General features: G+C 43.0%; 1 protein-coding gene across 2 annotated transcripts in view; it reads right to left on the reverse strand.

Moving 5' to 3' along the window:
• The window catches only part of TMCC3 (transmembrane and coiled-coil domain family 3), a 306,581-nt gene that overhangs the window by 264,862 nt on the left and 24,024 nt on the right, over nucleotides 1–17,695 (reverse strand). The window contains exons 1-2 of one of the 2 annotated variants that reach the window (XM_060195558.1): nucleotides 7,264–7,321; nucleotides 4,956–5,072 (exon numbers count right to left, since the gene is read on the reverse strand). In XM_060195558.1, coding sequence (XP_060051541.1) covers nucleotides 4,956–5,009 — 54 coding nt within the window. In that variant the 5' untranslated portion in view covers nucleotides 5,010–5,072; nucleotides 7,264–7,321. Of the gene's footprint in view, nucleotides 1–4,955; nucleotides 5,073–7,263; nucleotides 7,322–17,695 lie in introns of those variants that run through there. The other variant, XM_060195557.1, reaches the window with a different exon arrangement.

Consider the following 17,695-nt stretch of genomic DNA (forward strand, 5'->3'; position numbering starts at 1 on the left):
CAATCCATATCAAATAATATTGCATCTGCCGATCACAACCTAACCAACACAACGATTGCCACCTCAACATGCTTCACTTCAGACTGTGTCCAGAGACTTCACGTGTGGAATGACAACCGTTCAACTTCATTACTCGGGTGAGACCTTTCCTTTCATAGTACACTCTAATTCCATTCACTTTCTAACAAAGTCCCAAAACCTAGATATACACCAGTTTCTGTGAGAGAAAGCATATGTTCACACGTATCCATAAACTACTGCAAAATATATACCTGAAAGCAGAAGTACACTAGAGTTTGCAGTGAGTACCTTCCTAACACTTCCTCTCCACTATTCCAAGCTTTGGGTCCATGATTGCTCAACAATTTGTTTGGCTTCGTATGTTAACTCTCTTTTCAGTCACCAGGTTCCAGATGCCACCAGGATGCTGGCCAGGCTTCCCTGGACTGAAGACCCCACCAATGTGTCCTGGAGCTCAGCTTCCCCAGAGACCCACCCTACTAGGGAAAGATAGAGGCAGGCTGGGAGTATGGACCGACCAGTCAACGCCCATGTTCAGCGGGGAAGCAATTACAGAAGCCAGACCTTCTACCTTCTGCAACCCACAATGACCCTGGGTCCATGCTCCCAGAGGGATAGAGAGTGGGAAAGCTATCGGGGGAGGGGGTGGGATATGGAGATTGGGTGGTGGGAATTGTGTGGAGTTGTACCCCTCCTACCCTATGGTTTTGTTAATTAATCCTTTCTTAAATAAAAAATAAAAAAAAATTAAAAGAAAAAGAAAAATAGGAAAATGAAGAAATGCCCAGCTCAGACATTAGTTTCTTTTCCTCTTGTCTGAAAACACTGGTCATTCTGGGTATAAGGAGAAGTGCACATTGCAATGCTCTTTAGACTTCAGTTACAAAGAACAAAGAGGAAATGCAGTATCTCAAAAACAACTTTTTTAGATGACGACAGAGAGACAGGGGCAGAGAGAGTATGAGTGTGAAAGAAACCATAGCACCAAAGCTTCCTTCAGTGTGATGGAGGCCAGGCTCAAACCTGGGTCGCACACATGGCAAAGTAGTGCGTATCCAAGTGAGCCACTGGTGTTCCACTGTCCTCAAAAATAACTATTGTAAAGCATGCAGATCTGGATCACGGAGACAACTCAGCGAATAACAGCACGGGACTTACAGACCTGAAGGCCCAGGTTGGGTCCCCATATGCCAGAGCTGACAGTGTTCCAGTGTCCCCACCTCACACAAATAAGTAAGCACATGTATAAAAAGAGCTGGGGGCAGGAGAGTGCACACTCTAACATTCTCATAAGGACCCGGATCAACCTCCAGTCACAACATGAGAGCACCCTGCAAAGGGGAAGCTTCAAGAGCAGTGCCGCTCCTCTTTTGACCTCTCTCTCCCTCACCTTCTAGCTTTAAAAATCTCTAGTGGATGCAGGCATGGGTGAAATCAGACAGGCAAAAAGCCCCGAGAAAACTCTGGTAACAAGAAAGACATTTTAAAACATACATGGCTTAGGATCAGTATACAGTTTTCAGAGTAATCACGGATGGAGGAGGTGACTGGCTAGTCCTGGTGGTGGCACACCTGGCTGAGCACACATGTTATAGTGTGCAAGAACCCGGGCTCAAGGCCCTGGTCCCCACCTGCAGGGGAAAGCTTCATGAGCAATAAAGCTACAGGTCTCTCTCTCTCTCTCCCTCTCTCTCTCTTTCTCTCTCTCCCTTTTTCTCCCTTTCTTTCCCTCTCCCTTTCTCTCTTCCTCTCCCTCTCTCCCTTTCTCTCTCTCTCTCCCTCTCTCTCTACCTCTTCCTCTCCCTTTCTCTCTTCTTCTCCCTCTCTCCCTCTCTCTCCCTCTCTCTCACCCTCTCTCTCTCACCCTCTTTCTCTCACTCTCTCTCACTCTGTACCTCACCCTTCTCTCTCAATTTCCTTATCTCTACCCAATAAATAATAAATAAATATAAAATATTTTTTTAAAAAAGAAAGGAGCTTACTGGCTTGTTAAGGCAGAGTGAAGGCAGAGGCAGGAACGGGGTACCCAGTCTTATCTTGGAGTTGTTCCAAGACATTCTGCTTGTATCACCTTTTATTCATGTCCAGTCTCCTGAACTTAAGGAATTAATTCTTATGTTCAAGTTTCCTCTCACTTCCACCAACTAGGCCTGGTCATGTCTAGAAACAAATATTCACATAACAACTCTAAAAACAAGATAATTTCTGTTTCTTGGTTTCACTGGAACAGTGTACCTAGATGAATTTTTACAGGTCTGCCTCTCCCCAGGATTATTTGACTAGATTCCTGCCCAAGGCAGAAGCTCCACCACTGGCCTCCAGAGCCTGATTTCCCAACTCCAGTCGTGAACCTGAGTGTCCAGCCTCTCTGAGTGTCAGTGTCCTCCGCTATGTACAAACAGTAGAGTATCCACTTGGGGCTGCAGAGACCTCTATAGGTCAAGGACCTGAAAAGCGCTTAGTCCCTCCATCTGGCACATGGGTAGCACTCAATACACATAATAGAAAAGCAAAAGCCTTTCAACATTGTCTCCTGTCAGTCATTTTATTTCCAATTATCTGTGAAAAAACAAACCCAACATATGAATGCCTAATTATCTCAGGACAGCAAGAGGCATTTGAAAGGGAGGGGGACAGGATAGGGGGCACACACAGGCTACAGCAGGAATTCAGTTGGTGACTAGATGTAGCCTCCCCAAGAGCTCTGAGCCTGCCAACCAGATAGCAATGAATGGGCCTTTGTACTGGATTTCTCCAGGGAGACTCTGCCTCTCAGCCCCAGTCTCCCTGTTTTCCTTTTAAGTTAATTTAATCTAGGAAACATGAGTTTTTGTAGCTAAGGCCTAACGTGGGTGCCTGCACCCTGGTCTAGTGCCCACTCTGCATCAAGAATAGCTCCACTATAATGTCAAAGGAGGCTCACCAAGACTAGGCACTGGCCCCCCCAAAGGGCTATCTACGTCTGTATAATGCAAGTCCTGTAGAGTGTTTTGAAGATCATTAACGTGTTCTTCTGGATAGACCCTCTTCCCAGCAATGAACAGCCTGCACACTGAGGCTTTATGCTACCACCCACAGTTGCATGTCCTGGTGAGATCCAAGCAGGCCTGCAGAACAACTCAGAATTGACCCATCCTGCTGGCTGAAATAAGTTGACAGAGAAAGACAATATACTTGGAACTTGAAAACATCAGATGCCTACAAACAGTTTAGAAGGGCAGTTTCCAGAGACTGAGGAGTTAGGGAAACTCAGAGATGTTGGTCAAAGGTACAGACTTCCAGGTGCAAGAGGTGCAAGGTCTGAGGATTAAGGCAGTGTGGTGACTATAGTTAACTGTACTGTACTATATATTCAAACTGTTGCATCAATAGATCTAAAATGTCATACACACACACAAAAGTAATCATGAGAAAGAATGGGTGTTAGCTAACTTTAATTTGGTAATTATTTAATAATAAACAGCACATGGTTACACATACACACACACACACACACATATATATATATATATATATATATATATATACACACACACACACACACACACACCAAACATACATGTCTCATACCCATTATTTGACTAGCTAGTATATGTATCTAGTCAATAATATTTCAATAAAGATGAGGAAAAAATCATCTGAGACCTGGAGCTTTTCACCGATTTCCTATCCCACTGCAATCTACAGACTTTTTCCACTTGATTTTTTGCTTTTAAATAAAAGCAACACATCACTCTCCCTGTCATAGCTGAAGAAAATGGTAACCATTTGGAGAATTATACCTCTCCCTTATCTGATGGTATTTCTGTGAGAACAGGGACTATGACTCAAAACATCTTTGCATTCCCAGCAATAAACACAGAAACTGATTCAAGAAAGGGCTGTTGAATAAATATATGTATGTGTGTATGTATATATAGTTGGTTTTTGTAACACCTAATGACATTGGAAACTTCCAAAGTAGAAATAATAAAACATATAGTAGCAAACCCCCCTTTCTCTTTTATTGCCACCAGGATTATTGCTGTGGTAGCCATTTTTTTCCTACTATATTTGATAGGACAGAGAGAAATTGAGAAGGGAGGGGGAGCTTGAGAGGGAAATAGAAAAAAAGACACCTGTAGACCTGCTTCACTGCTTGTGAACTGTCCCCCCTGCAAGTAGAGATCGAGGACTCAAGCCTGGGTAATATGTGTGCTCAATTGGCTGTGCCACTGCCACCCCCCCCACACACACACACCCATATCTATCTCTTAAGAAGAAATTGCAAAACCAATCAAGTGCCACATACTACCAAGGATTTTATACAATATCAAAACTAAAGAAAATGGACTACAACATATGCTTCGTCATTCACTTCGATTAGCACAGGGCCACCAATTTATTCTAGCCTTTACTTTATAAAAAATGTAGCAGTTCTCCATTTACAAAGCGGAAAAAGCAAATGTTGCTTCAATACATCTTTGTGAGTATTAAATAAGCTAACGTGCATCATGCTGAGAATAAGGCCTGGCAGACAGTGGCCACTTAAGAATCATTAGCCTTCATCATTGCTGCTACTGGCAGGCACTGTCCTGGCTAACAAAATCAGACCAAGTTAAACAGAAGTTCATTAAGTTAATTCGCCCAGAAAAGTATTAATAGAAACACGATACACATATAGTCCATCCTTTTGACAACAAAATTTTCCCTCAGAGCCTTAGGTATCTTCTGAAAGCTAGTAATGGATTCTCATCATAAAAGAATTACCTATACACTGTTTATTTCTTAGAATGTGATTATACCTTGAAGGAGAAATACATGTATTTAGTTGGCCCCAAAGAGATGCCAGGAGTAAGGGAAGTTAACAGCTTCTCTAAAAGATTCCTTTTATAAATACTACTACTACTAATAATAATAACAATAGTAAAAGTATATCAGAGAGCAATTTTTACCTTTTCTTTCAGGAAGAAGACGTTTCTGTGCGGTGAAGTTTGGGCCACTTTCATCGGCTGAAGGGCTTGTGAGTTTCTGAGCTTCAAAATGACTACTTCGTGGGTTACATATGGTCACTGAGAAACAAAAAGCAGAAGTATTTATAGAATTGCTCCTCTGCATTCTCTACACACACCACCATTCTGCGGCACCATACAACTATTCTGTGGAGAAGTTTAGGGGACACACTACCACCCCTGTTGAGAGCCACAAAGCCTATGGACCCAGTACAGATCTTGACCCCCGAGGAAAGATATTTGTTTAACTACATTTAACCTACTGTTTAAAACTTAATTAACCACAAATCTCCCCTCCCCCCTAGGTACATCTACTAGAATTAACATTTTGAAGCTGTCTAAAATTACTTATTTCTTCCCATTTAGAAGGGCTGTAGGCACAGTCCCCTGGCCCAAGCAAAACAGATGAGAAGGAAAGTAACTCTATGCACACCTACTTCCCCTCACTCAAAGCACATTTTCTCGTGTACAAATCAAACAGACTAGGGAGTTGGGCAGTAGTGTAGCAAGTTAAGCACACATGGCACAAAGCCTAAGAACCAGTGTAAGAATCCTGGTTTAAGCCCCTGGCTCCCCACCTGCAGGGGTGTTGCTTCATAGGCAGTGAAGCAGGTCTGCAGGTGTTTACCTTTCTCTCCCCCTCTCTGTCTTCCCTTCCTCTCTCCACTTCTATCTGTCCTATCCAACAACAACAATATCAATAACAACAACAATAATAACTACAACAACAATAAAAAAGGGCAACAAAAGGGAAAAAATATATATATATATACTCAAATCAAACAGACTACACTCAGGTAAGATGTGTAACTTCTAGGAATGGCACTCCCCTCTTTCATTTTGTTTTCTTTTTTTATAAATATTTATTTATTCTGTTTTGTTGTCCTTATTGTTATTACTGTTGTTGTTGTTGTTGGATAAGACAGAGAGACATGGAGAAAGGAGGGGAAGACAGAAAGGAGAGAAAGATAGACACCTGCAGACCTGCTTCACCGCTTGTGAAGCTACTCCTCTGCAGGTGGGGAGCCGGGGGCTCAAACCGGCATCCTTACACCGGTCCTTGCGCTTTGCATCACCTGCGCTTAACCCGCTGTGCTACCGCCCGACTACCCTCTTTCGTTTTTTTTAACCAGAGCACTGCTCAACTTTAGTTTATAGTGGTGGACTGAACCTGGGACCTCAGAGCCTCAGGCAAGAAAGTATTTTGCATAACCACTATGCTATCTTCTCAGTCCAAGTCAAGTGTTTAGAGAAGTAAAAATATTCTAAAAATGGATAATGGTGATGGTTGCACAATGTTATGAATTCATTGAACTTATAGTGGATGGAATTTATGATATGGAAATTATGCCTCAATTTTCACTTTTTATAAAATTATGTACTAGTACTTCAGTCAGTTGAATTTGGATTCCCACTGTGTCAATATAACCCGGGTTCCTTTTAACTCTCGCTCATTATCTTAGGGACTCAGCCTTTGAAATAGAGTCCCCTAAGCATTTCGCTGGACAGAACAGAGGCTGACCTATGTCCTGGCAAGAGCAAGATATTTTCCAAATCAACAATATGAAAGCTTTCAGTAAATTCATTTTTGTTGTTTGTTTCTAAGAGAACTGGACACAAAAGAAAATGTCATCATCTCCTTAGAGATGCCTGGCAAGTGGGGGTGGGGGAAGCACGAGAAAAGCAAAGCCATCTGCAGAGGAGCTGGGACAGCAACACAACTACCAGGCCTGCACCAGAGACTCACCGGCACTCATGGAGATAGAGGAAGGGACCTTGGTGCACTGCTGGCTACTTCCCGTGAGATCAGCTGGAACCCAGGCAAGTTCAAAAGCCTTTGCCTTTCATCTTATGGGTTTAAATCTCTCTATGGAAAGGGAAGGGAAACTGCAGGGCAGCAAACTCTCTATTCCGTAAAACAAGGAAGAGTCTTCTGGTTCTCCATTCCTTTGTGCTGGAGAGGGCATGGGGGAAGAGACAGCCGTGGAAAAACATCCAGGGCATCAGGCAAGCCGTGAGGAAAAGTGCAGCGGTCACCTCTGGCTGGCCACTCCACCAGCACGCACTGTCCTGAAAGATACTAAGTCTCCCTGCACGCTCTTCAGCCACGCACATCAGGGAGGCTGGGATGAGACGCCCGCCACGTGGCAGGGTTGCCTACACAGGGTTGGGCACTTGCCTTCAGTCTCTAGACTCGCTGTTCAGCCACGAAACCTCAGAATGTCCAAAGGAAGCATGTCATGGAATTCACCCAACATGAAGTCTCTCTAACTCAGCATCCAAGAAAACTTCAGAGCCTCTTTGGGGCTTTCTCCTGGGGACTACCTATACGGAGAAAAATAACTCCCTCAGAGGAAAGCCTACGGGGATCAAATGTAAGTGTCCTTGAAATGCAGGAGGACAACAAGGCCCTGTCCTTCTGGGTCTGTCCTAGAATGCTGCCTCCCTTCTGCTTTATCTGCTGCAAAGTCACGGAACTTGAAAGTTGAGAAGGCCTAGGGGGTGAGGTGGAACAGCTCAGCAATGGTCATGGAGAGCAGAAGTGGTCAAGCCAAGGCATTTTACTCTACCAAGTAAAATATCTCCTAGACCCAGACATACATTATTTCAGAAATCAAAAAAACATAGATTTGAAAGATTATTTTTGAGAAGAAATTTGCCACCAGGCTATTCCCAGATGACTGAAAGTGTCATCAAAGAGCAAATACAATGGAGTGCGGAGAATCCAAAGAAGCAGGGGGAGATGGTCTGTGTTTGGGAAGACTAAAAGATGGAAGTCAGGGGGACCTCAAATTATACAGCAAATATGAAAGAAAGATGATGCCTGAAAGTTTTAGGTTACAGAGGGATAGATTTTTGCAAAATAAGCATGAATTCCAAAAGAACAAAGAAATTTAAGAGTGATGGATGGCTTCAGCAATCCCTAGTTTAAGCAGAGAGATTCTAAAAGTATGGGGGGAAATGAGGGGCCCTGAAGAAAGCAAATCAGTAATCCACTTTCTTTCCCTAGTGGAGATCAGTCCCACAACCACAAAGGGAAAGATCAAAACTGCATTTAAACAAGTGTGCCACCACCTGGCCCCTTCTTTCACTCTCTCTTTCTTTCTCTCTGCCTCTTTGTCTCTCTTTCTGAAAAAAGTCATCCTGGAGCAGTGAAGCCCCCGTGATGATAGGAAAAAAAAAGCGGAGGGGTATTTATACTGTATTTGTACTCTTCTACAAATATAAAGTCCTTCAAAAGAATGAAAGTTTTTTAAATGACACAAATATCCTTACGCTCCAGGAAGATGTGCCGTGTTAATGTTATGGCTGCAGGGCCTCACGAGCCCCCTTAGCATGCCCCATCACTCCTGCCTGAGATCAGCAGAGGCTCTCTAGGTCATGACTCCCCACCGGAAGGAATGGGATACGGCACATAATTACCCAATTAAGTCTCTATATCCAGGATCTTTTCTAAATCCCACTCTGATGGGGAACAAGATGAAGCAGTGACAAGGCCCTGGCTGTGGTCCCATCATTTAGTGCTTGTCTAAGATCTGCACGAGATGAGTTAGTGACACACACAAAGGACAAACTTTGTGTGGGTGTCAATATTAATTCATTTACCAAGAAGTTTTGCTTTTCCCTCTTGCCTTCTAAAACAACTTTATTTAAACACTTAGTGCCACCTCCAGAGATAAACTGTCAATAAACTCTCAGCAGATGAAAAAGAAAAGCAGAGGGGTCAGGTAGTAGTGCAGCGGGTCAAGTGCATGTGAGGCAAAGCGCTAGGACCAGCTTAAGGATCCTGGTTCGAGACCCCAGTTCCCCACCTGCAGGGGAGACGCTTCACAGGCAGTAAAGCAGGTCTGTAGGTGTCTGCCTTTCTCTCCCCCTCTCTGTCTTCCCTTCCTCTTTCCATTTCTATCTGTACTGTCTAACAATGACGATGTCAATAACAATAATAATAACTACAAAAATCATGAAAAACAAGGGCAACAAAAGGGAAAGTAAATAAATATTTTAAAAAAATTTTTAAATCTTAAAAGAAAAGCAAACTTTCCTACTAACCTTTATTTATGTGCCTTTATTCTTAACTTGTTTCTGTAATCTTTGGGTAAGATTTTTTTTCTTTTTGGTTGTTGCTTTTAGGATAAAGTTTGCTTGCAGAGCACCCCATACCATTTATTTGACACAACTATGTGCTTCTCCCACCAGGGATTTGCAGGTAAGAGGCTCTATTTCCCTGCTCTATGAAGCTGGGCAGACCTTGTAACTTGCTTTGACCAACAGAATATAGCAAGTTGACAGCTTACAATATTTTAAGCCTAGACCCATATGGTTCTGATTAGTTCAGCTTACATTCTTGGAACCCTGTTCTATAGACTTGAGAAAAAGAGAAAACATGTGGCTGGGATTACTTAACATGAGATAATATCACATCACCCTGGGGTCAGCTGGTGGTTTGCTCACTTAGGAAGTTCTTGGTTGGGGGAACTAGTGTCATATGACCTTGCTATGACAGTGTGCTCATGGCAGTGGTGGAAGTAAGAGACATGCCACTGCTCCAGGACCCAAGATTGAACTGGACACACAATTCATCACTGCTACTTCATTCTATTAGCCAGAGCCAAAGTCGCAAGGCCAGACGCAGGAGGTGAGAAAGAGTGTTCTTCCAGGAAAAGAACTGAAAATGGCACAGATGTGAAAGAGGTATAGAAATGACAATTCTTACATTTTAGCTCCATACCTCCCTCCCCTCCCCCTCCCTCTCCCTCTCCCTCTCTCTCTCTCTCTCTCTCTTTCTCTCTCTCTCTCTCCCTCTCCTTTTCCCTTTCCCTTTCTCTCTCATTACCACCAGGCTTAGCACTGGGGCTCAGTGATTGCACAATGAATCCACTGCTCTCAGTGGATATTTTACTCCTTTTTAAAAGATTTTATAGAGAAAAGGGGGGAAAAAGAAAGATAAAGAGAGAGAGAGAGAGAGAGAAACACCTACAGCACTGCTTCAACACTAGTGAAGCTTTCCCCTGCAGGTGGAGACCGGGAGCCTGAATCCAGGTCCTTGCACATAGTAGCATGTGTAATCTACCCTGTGCCCCGCTTCCTGGCCCCAAAAGTACTATTTCTTACCCCAAATGCTTTAACTGGCTCAGGGATGCAAAGAATTGTTGGGCCTTGTGGTTGGGTTGAGGAGTAAGAACTGTTAAAAGAACTTTTAAGCAAATTATACAAGGATAACCAGGAAACCCAGTAAATGGGAGAAGACAATTTGCACATCACGTATCTGACAAGTGACTGATATGAAATATCTATATCAGATTGGTACAGATTGATGAAAGAAGTAAAAATGACCCAATAAAAAATGGGCCAAAGAACTAAACAGACATAGTTTTTTAAAGAAGAGATACACATGGCCCACAGACATATGAAGAAATTCTCCACATTACTTATCATAAGAGAAATGCAGATTAAAGATACACTGAGATACCACCTCACACCTGAGAGAGTTCCTTACATCAACAAAACAGATGTTGGCAAAGTTGTGGAGAAAAGGGAACTGTGCTAGACTGCTGGTGGGAACGTAAATTGATGCAGCTCCTTTGGAAGACTGTATGGACAGATCTTAAACAAATAAAAACAGAATTACCTTATGATCCAGCAATGCCACTCTTAGGCTTTATTCAAAGGACACTCAGAGTCTAATTCAAAGGTGACATGCGCCTCTGTGTTCATAGCTGCATTTGGCAATAGCCGAAGAGTGGGAACAGCCTATATACTCATCAACAGATGACTGGCTAAGAAAATTATGAGCTATATATTCCATGGAATACTCCTCTGCAATAAAAAAAGATGATATTGTGTCCTTTGGGACAAAATGGATGGAACAGAAGACAATTATGCACAGCAAAATAAGTTAAGAGATGAAAGACAACTGCCAGATGGTTTCACACACATGTGGAATCTAGAGATGTGATTTACATGAACTTGCAAAAAAAAAAAAATCACAGAAGAAAGCAAACTTTTTAAGACCTGTAAGAACTACAGTGGTTATTTTGGGGAGGTGGGAAGGTGGGGATACAGAACTTAGGTGGTGTAGAAATATACATATAATTTTAAAATATTGTAACCTGCTATTAATCACAAGTAGAAAATGGGAAGAAGTAGCAGAGAATTAAATAAATAAATAAATAAGCCTTTAAAGAGATCCCAGGTGGGAAGAGAGGAAAGGAAGAGGACGGAGCTCCATGGCAGACCCGTGACATGGCGGGGTGTGAGTACTTGAGAGCCATGTCTGACACATGTCTGTCTAAAGTGAGCAAGGGAAATAGAAAAGGAAGTTAGGTCGATACAGAGGAACACCACTGGAGGCACATCCTTCTCTGTGTCCATAGTATTTATGTTGCAGAGCAGGTCTGGGTTAAAGCTTTGTCATCTAATCTTGAGTCTGCCCCAAACCTCTAGGACACTAGAACACAAGGACTGAACTAGTGTCGCTGATCGCTTTTCCAGCACCAGTACCCCAGGATTATCCATTTTATGCTGCTGCCACTCAAAACTCTCTTTGTGATATCTATTCTTCAGGTCCACCTGTATGACTTTCCTTTCAGCACTTGGAAGATCAAAAGGAGCACAGCCATCGGCATTACCTTAAACTCAACCTTTCCAAATGGAATTCTACCACCTTAGATGATCAAAAGCTGGCAAAGGATTATTAGTCTGTCAAAGTAGCTTTGTGTGAAGGGAATCAAATGTGTACATTTTCAGGGCAGTGCAGATTCACTGGTAATTGAACAGAGATAAATCTATTTCAAGCAATAACTCCTCTGAATTCCCTCACAATAAGACTTGCCATTATTTCCCTTATTTCAGGTGTGTAGGTGTGTGTGTGTGTGTGTGTTTAATTCAGTTTAGGGGCCAAGAGACAGTTTAGGCAACAAAGCACAGATCTTACCATTCTCAGGGTGGTGGGTTCAAGTCCTGGAACCATACAGGAATGTTATAGACAGTATCAGGGGGTTCCATGGATAGGGAAGTGATGCTATGTTGGTTCCCCTCTTTCTCTGTCTCTCCCTTTTTCTTGTCTCTCTCAGAAATAAGGAATAAGATAATTGGCCTGGGAAGGACACTCAGCCATAGTATTGCACATGCACAAGGTCCTGGCAGTGCATAAGAAAGCAAATTAATGGGGCAAGGACCCGGGTTCAAGCCCTCAGCCCCAACTGCAGGGGGAGAATACACAAGGGGTTAAGCAGTGTTGCAGGTCTCTCTCTCTCTCTCTCTCTCTCTCTCTCTCTTTCTCCCCCACTTCCCTCTATATTCTCTCTGTAACTATGAAAAATAATCAATAAATAAGGGACCAGGTGGTGGTGGACCTTGTAGAGTTCACATATTGCCATGCTCAAAGATCTGGGTTCATTCCTGCAGGGGGGAAGCTTCACAAGTGGTGAAGCAGATCTGCAGGTGTCTCTGTTTCTTCCTCCTTCTCTACCTGTCCCTTCTTATCTCAATTTCTTTCTGTCCTATCAAACAAAATATATAGTAAATAAAAAATAAAAGAACATATTAAAATAATCAATAAATAAAATACATTTTTAAAAAGCAAATTAACAAAATTCACTTTTATATAGGTGATTATGTACATGGCACTAAACTCCTAAGTTACAAAATAGCCAAGAGTAAATCAGTAAAATTAGCTTTGAAAAGCCAAGTAATAAAACATTAAATGGCTCCCTATGATCCTTATTCCTAGTACACTTACACTTACAAAGTCCTCCTTAGGGGCCAGGCAGTGGCACACTGGGTTAAGCTTATAGTACAAAGCACAAGGACCTGCGCAAGAATCCTGGTTCAAGCCCCCGGCTCCCCACCTGTGGGGGGAGGTCACTTCAGAAGCATTGAAGCAGGTCTGCATGTGTCTATCTTTCTCTCTCTCTCTCTCACTATCTTCCCCTCCCCTCTCAATTTCTCTCTGTCCTATCCAATGGAAAAAAAAAAACTGGCCTCCAGGAGCAGTGGATTTGTAGTGCAAGCACCAAGCTCCAGCAATAATCCTGGAGGCAAAAAAAAAAAAATTCTTCTCAGGGACAACAAAAGTTATCAGGTGTGTGTGTGTGTATGTATGTGTGTGTGTGTATGTCTGTGTGTGTGTATGTAGTGCACATGGACACACATGTAAGCAACACATACTGGGGCTAGGAGATAGCTCACCTGGTAGACCACACATTTTCCTAAGCACTAGGTCCCAGTCTGAGCCCCTAGACCACATGGGAAGCCATCACAGCATAGGGAGAGGCTCCGTGAATGGTGGAGTGGTATTGTGGTGCTTCTCCTCTCTGTGTGTCTATCACTCCCTCCCTCTCTGCTTCTCTATTTGGATTTTTTTAAATAAAACTCTGCCAGCAGCAGTGGAGTCACACATGCCATTTTGCTCTGGGCCACATTTTGTTTCCCTGACCGGGAACTTTGGTTTCTTGTGACCCTAATCATAGAGCTTGGGAGATGCACTGAGATTTCTCCTTGGACTTTCTGGATTCCCTCTCCCATGTTTCCTGAGGAAAAGGACTACATTTTGCTCCGGGCCACAATTTGGTTCTTTATGACCGTGATTGTAGACCTTGGGATATACATCGGGATTTCCACTGGGACTTTCTGGACTTCTTCTCGCATGTTTCCCATGGAGAAGGACTACTCTAATTTGAGGAGCGTTCTCCAGTACCCTGGCAGTCCCCAAGAATGGAGACACATGGTTAGTTCTACTCTCCTGATTGGATTCTTTCTTCGATGGGAAGACACTTTTAAAAATGGGTTCCTGAAGCAATCAAGCAAGAACAGTCAGAAGCACCCTAAATGGAATTTTGAGGAGCTTTTTGGACTAGGACGTCCTCCGGGGACTCTTGATGCTATATGGTGAGATCTGTTTCGTAAGAGAGTGATTTAAATGACTGAATTTTTGTATGACATTGACTTAAAAAAAAAAAAAAAGCTAGATGCAGCCATGATTTCTAGAGACATCCAGAAACAATCCAAAAAATTGTTTTTTCCTCCTTTGATTTCTTTTTTTTACGTCTTGGCATAAATCTGAAACGTTTAATCCTGAAATGGTATGAGTTATGGGCGGGGCAGATAGTGCAATGATTATGTTAATTATTCTCAAGCCTAAGGCTTCTACCATGATTCTTCTGTTTACCTTTCCACATTTTATTGAGTTTAAACTGTTTCAACAACTTTGAAATCATACTAAAAAGGACTTCCAATTATAATGGAGTTATCAATTATAGTAAACTTTTAATCTGCTACAAGTTTTGTTTGACAAGTAAGTGAATTTCAGCTGTCAAGTCTTAACCTGAAAAAGCATCTATTCAAATGGAACTCCTGGAAATCCATTTGGAACCCTGTTCTCTGACATCGCCCACAAAATGGAATGACTACAACACACCCCCGGAAACCAATGATGTGACCTGGCACGACCTGAAGAAACATTCACAGACTCCAAAGATCACTCTCTACAGAAAAGCTGAATTCCGGTGGCCGACATTCCCCATGGAGACAGACATGCAGCATTTCATCCCTTGGCATTTTCTTCTGTGGTCAGCTACTTTGGACTGACACCTCCATCAGACTTACTGGTACACGCTGCTGTGTTTCTCAAAGACTAACTTCAGCCAATTGCCTTGAGACTTTATAGACCATGTCCCCTCGCCTTCAGGCTCTGTTCCCAGAGTCAGAAAACTCTCCCTCCTTATTAGGTTATGCCCACAGAGGCAGGAAACGCCCTTTGAGGCAAGAGATGCCCCCAGAGGCATGAAGCGCTCCCAGAGGCAATAAATGCCCTTTCGCCTGCTAGACCTTGCCCTTTGAGGCAAGAAACGTTCCCCTTGGCATCACACTGGTTATTGCTGCTTGCCTATTTTGTTTTCCATGTCTTATGCCAGTGCTTTTGAAAACTCCTGTACGATATAGGTTTATAGTTCACCCCACAATCCTGATACTATAGCCATTAGTTAAAAAGAAAGGGGGAATTGTTGGTATGCTTCTAAAAACCCCTTCTGTTTCATTAGTTTAATCTCCCCTGCTTAACACTATTCTATTTACATAACCACTTCACTCTATTTACATAACCTCTGTTAACAAGCACTACCCTCCCTCCAGGGCATTGGTGGTTCAGTGGTAGAATTCTTGCCTGCTCCGCCCCCTCTCCTTGTCATACCCTGATTTTCACCAGTCACTTTTCTCTCCACCCTCTCTGCGTGGCATCCTGTTCCCACCCTACTGGGCTAGTATATTTATAAGGACAAGATTGTAGTTTTTAGTTTAGCTTAGCTTGGTATAGATTGCACTACGTCCTGCATGAATAAAGAGATACTGTGTACAGCTCAACCATTAGTCCCTGGTCGTCTGTTACCCGCCCGTGAAGCCAGCACGGCGAAAACAACATCAGCCCATCTTGGATGGAGCTTGAAGAAATCATGTTGATTGAAATAAGTCAGAAGCAGAAGGATGAATATGAGATGATCTCACTCACAGGCAGAAGTTGAAAAACAGTATCAGAAGAGAAAACACTAAGCAGAACTTGGAATGAAGTTGGTGTATTGCACTAAAATAAAAGACTCTGGGGTAGGTGGGTGGGAGGGTTCAGGTCCTGGAACATGATGACAGAGGACCTAGTGGGGGGTTGTATTGTTATGTGGAAAACTGTGAAATGTTATGCATGTACAAACTATTGCATTTACTGTCAGCTATAAAATATTAATCCCATAATAAAGAAAAATTTTAATTTAGTTTAAGAGTGAATTCAGCAGTGGTATATATATGAATACTACTCCGCTGCTCAGAATGATGAATTCATCTCCTTTGCCTCTTTTGGATAGAGCTTACAGTATCTCTCTTTTAATAGATTGAAAGTAAAAGAAAAAAGAGTGAAATCATAGCGGTGCTTCACTACTTGTGATGTTCCCATGCAGCGGCCAGTGGCTTTAATCTGGGTCCTTGCAAGTGGTTAAGTACACAGGCTACTGAGCAGCCCATTTCCCTGTCCCCTGCATCAGTGTTCTGCAGAATAAATGACATCAGAGATAGCTGTTGAAGTGTCCTCTCTGGGAGTATCTGTAATGCTGCTTCTGGAAGAGACCAGCAATTAAACTGATGCACTGAGTAAAGTCAAAGGTCTTTCCCAAAGTGAGTGGGCACCATTCAGTCAGTCAGTGACCCAGACAGAACAACTCAGCCCAGGAAGGGGGAGACAGCATAATCATTGTGCAAAGAGACTATCATGCCTGAAGCTCCAATGTCACACGTTCAAACCCCTGCACCACCTAAACCAGAGCCGATTAGTGCTCTGATGAAAAACAAAACAAAAACAAACAGGAAGAACAGGTCCACTCTTCCCTGAGCAGAGACACTGTCTCCTCCTGCTTTCAAGACATCACACTAGCACTGCAGGCTCCCTGGATTTCAGGTTCAGATCAGGAATTATCAACCCCTCCATTCTCTCAGCCCCCCAGACAGAGTTCCAATACGCTTTCCTGGCTCTTTGTCAAGAGATTAGAGTACTTCCCAATCTTCATAACCACGTGAGCCAATTTCTACAAAAACATATTTTCTTCCTTCCTTTCTTCCTTCCTTCCTTCCTTCCTTCCTTCTCATCCATCCCATCCAGTCTATCCATCCATCCACCCACCTACTCACCCACATACTCATTGCTGTTTCTCTGCAGAACTTAAATACATCAGCTTCTTATGAATTTCAGAACCAAGGAACTTCAAGGGCCCTGAATAAGTGGCTAGAGAAACACTCTGTGTGATACCTAAACCCTTTCTTCCCTCTGCCCTATCTAATCTTTCTTCATTCAAAATTCATTTTCTTCCTTTTGCCAGACCCTAATCATTAGCAACACAGACTGCTCACCATGTCTAGGCGCAGGAGCCAGCCTCACTCTGCACGGCCTGCCATGTGGACACGACACTGCTGCAAGCACAGCTTCCGCAGCCTTTGCCACTCAGACACCCAGACCCTGGCTCACCCCCGCTGGCACTGTTGTCCCCTGATAGCCCTGCAGCTAAAGTTAACTGACTCTCAGGACTGCAAATGCTTCCTGTAGTCCTCCCAGAACCATACAGAGAATGCATCTGAGAGAGTCAGCATTGATAATAGCTTTAATAAAAACAGTATTGGCTCTGTTTTCAATTAAGATCTTAGCTTTTGCACAGCAGAACTTTAATAGAAATCCTAAGCCTAGGAGGTCACTGAGAATGCACAATACCTTTCTCTAGCAAACAAATAGCAGGGCTTTTGCTGCCATTCCTGAGGTCTCCCCCTGTCTCCCACCATTCCAATGCCCAGCTGAGGTTCATTCTTTTCTCCTTGCACAGCCAGATCACTTCCTTGTGTCCATGAACTACAACCTCTGTTTTTATTCCCTCAGAAAACATTTACATGGACTAATAATCCAAAGGAGAAACTAAGCAGTAGATGGGCTTTGTGTTCCTTGCAATAGGCTGCCATCAACAAACATACACTCTCACCAGGATTGCAGGTAGGAAGACACATCAGCTAAAGAGACACAAGGCAGGAGAGCAATGTCTGAGCTCTCACTCTCTTTTATCTTTATTTGTTTATTGGATAAAGACAGTCAGAAATTGAGAGGGAAGGGGGTTATAGAGAGGGAGAGAGACAGAGAGACACCTGCAGTCCTGCTTCACCAC

The sequence above is a fragment of the Erinaceus europaeus genome, chromosome 7, assembly GCF_950295315.1.
Source record: "Erinaceus europaeus chromosome 7, mEriEur2.1, whole genome shotgun sequence".
Classification (NCBI taxonomy): domain Eukaryota; kingdom Metazoa; phylum Chordata; class Mammalia; order Eulipotyphla; family Erinaceidae; genus Erinaceus; species Erinaceus europaeus.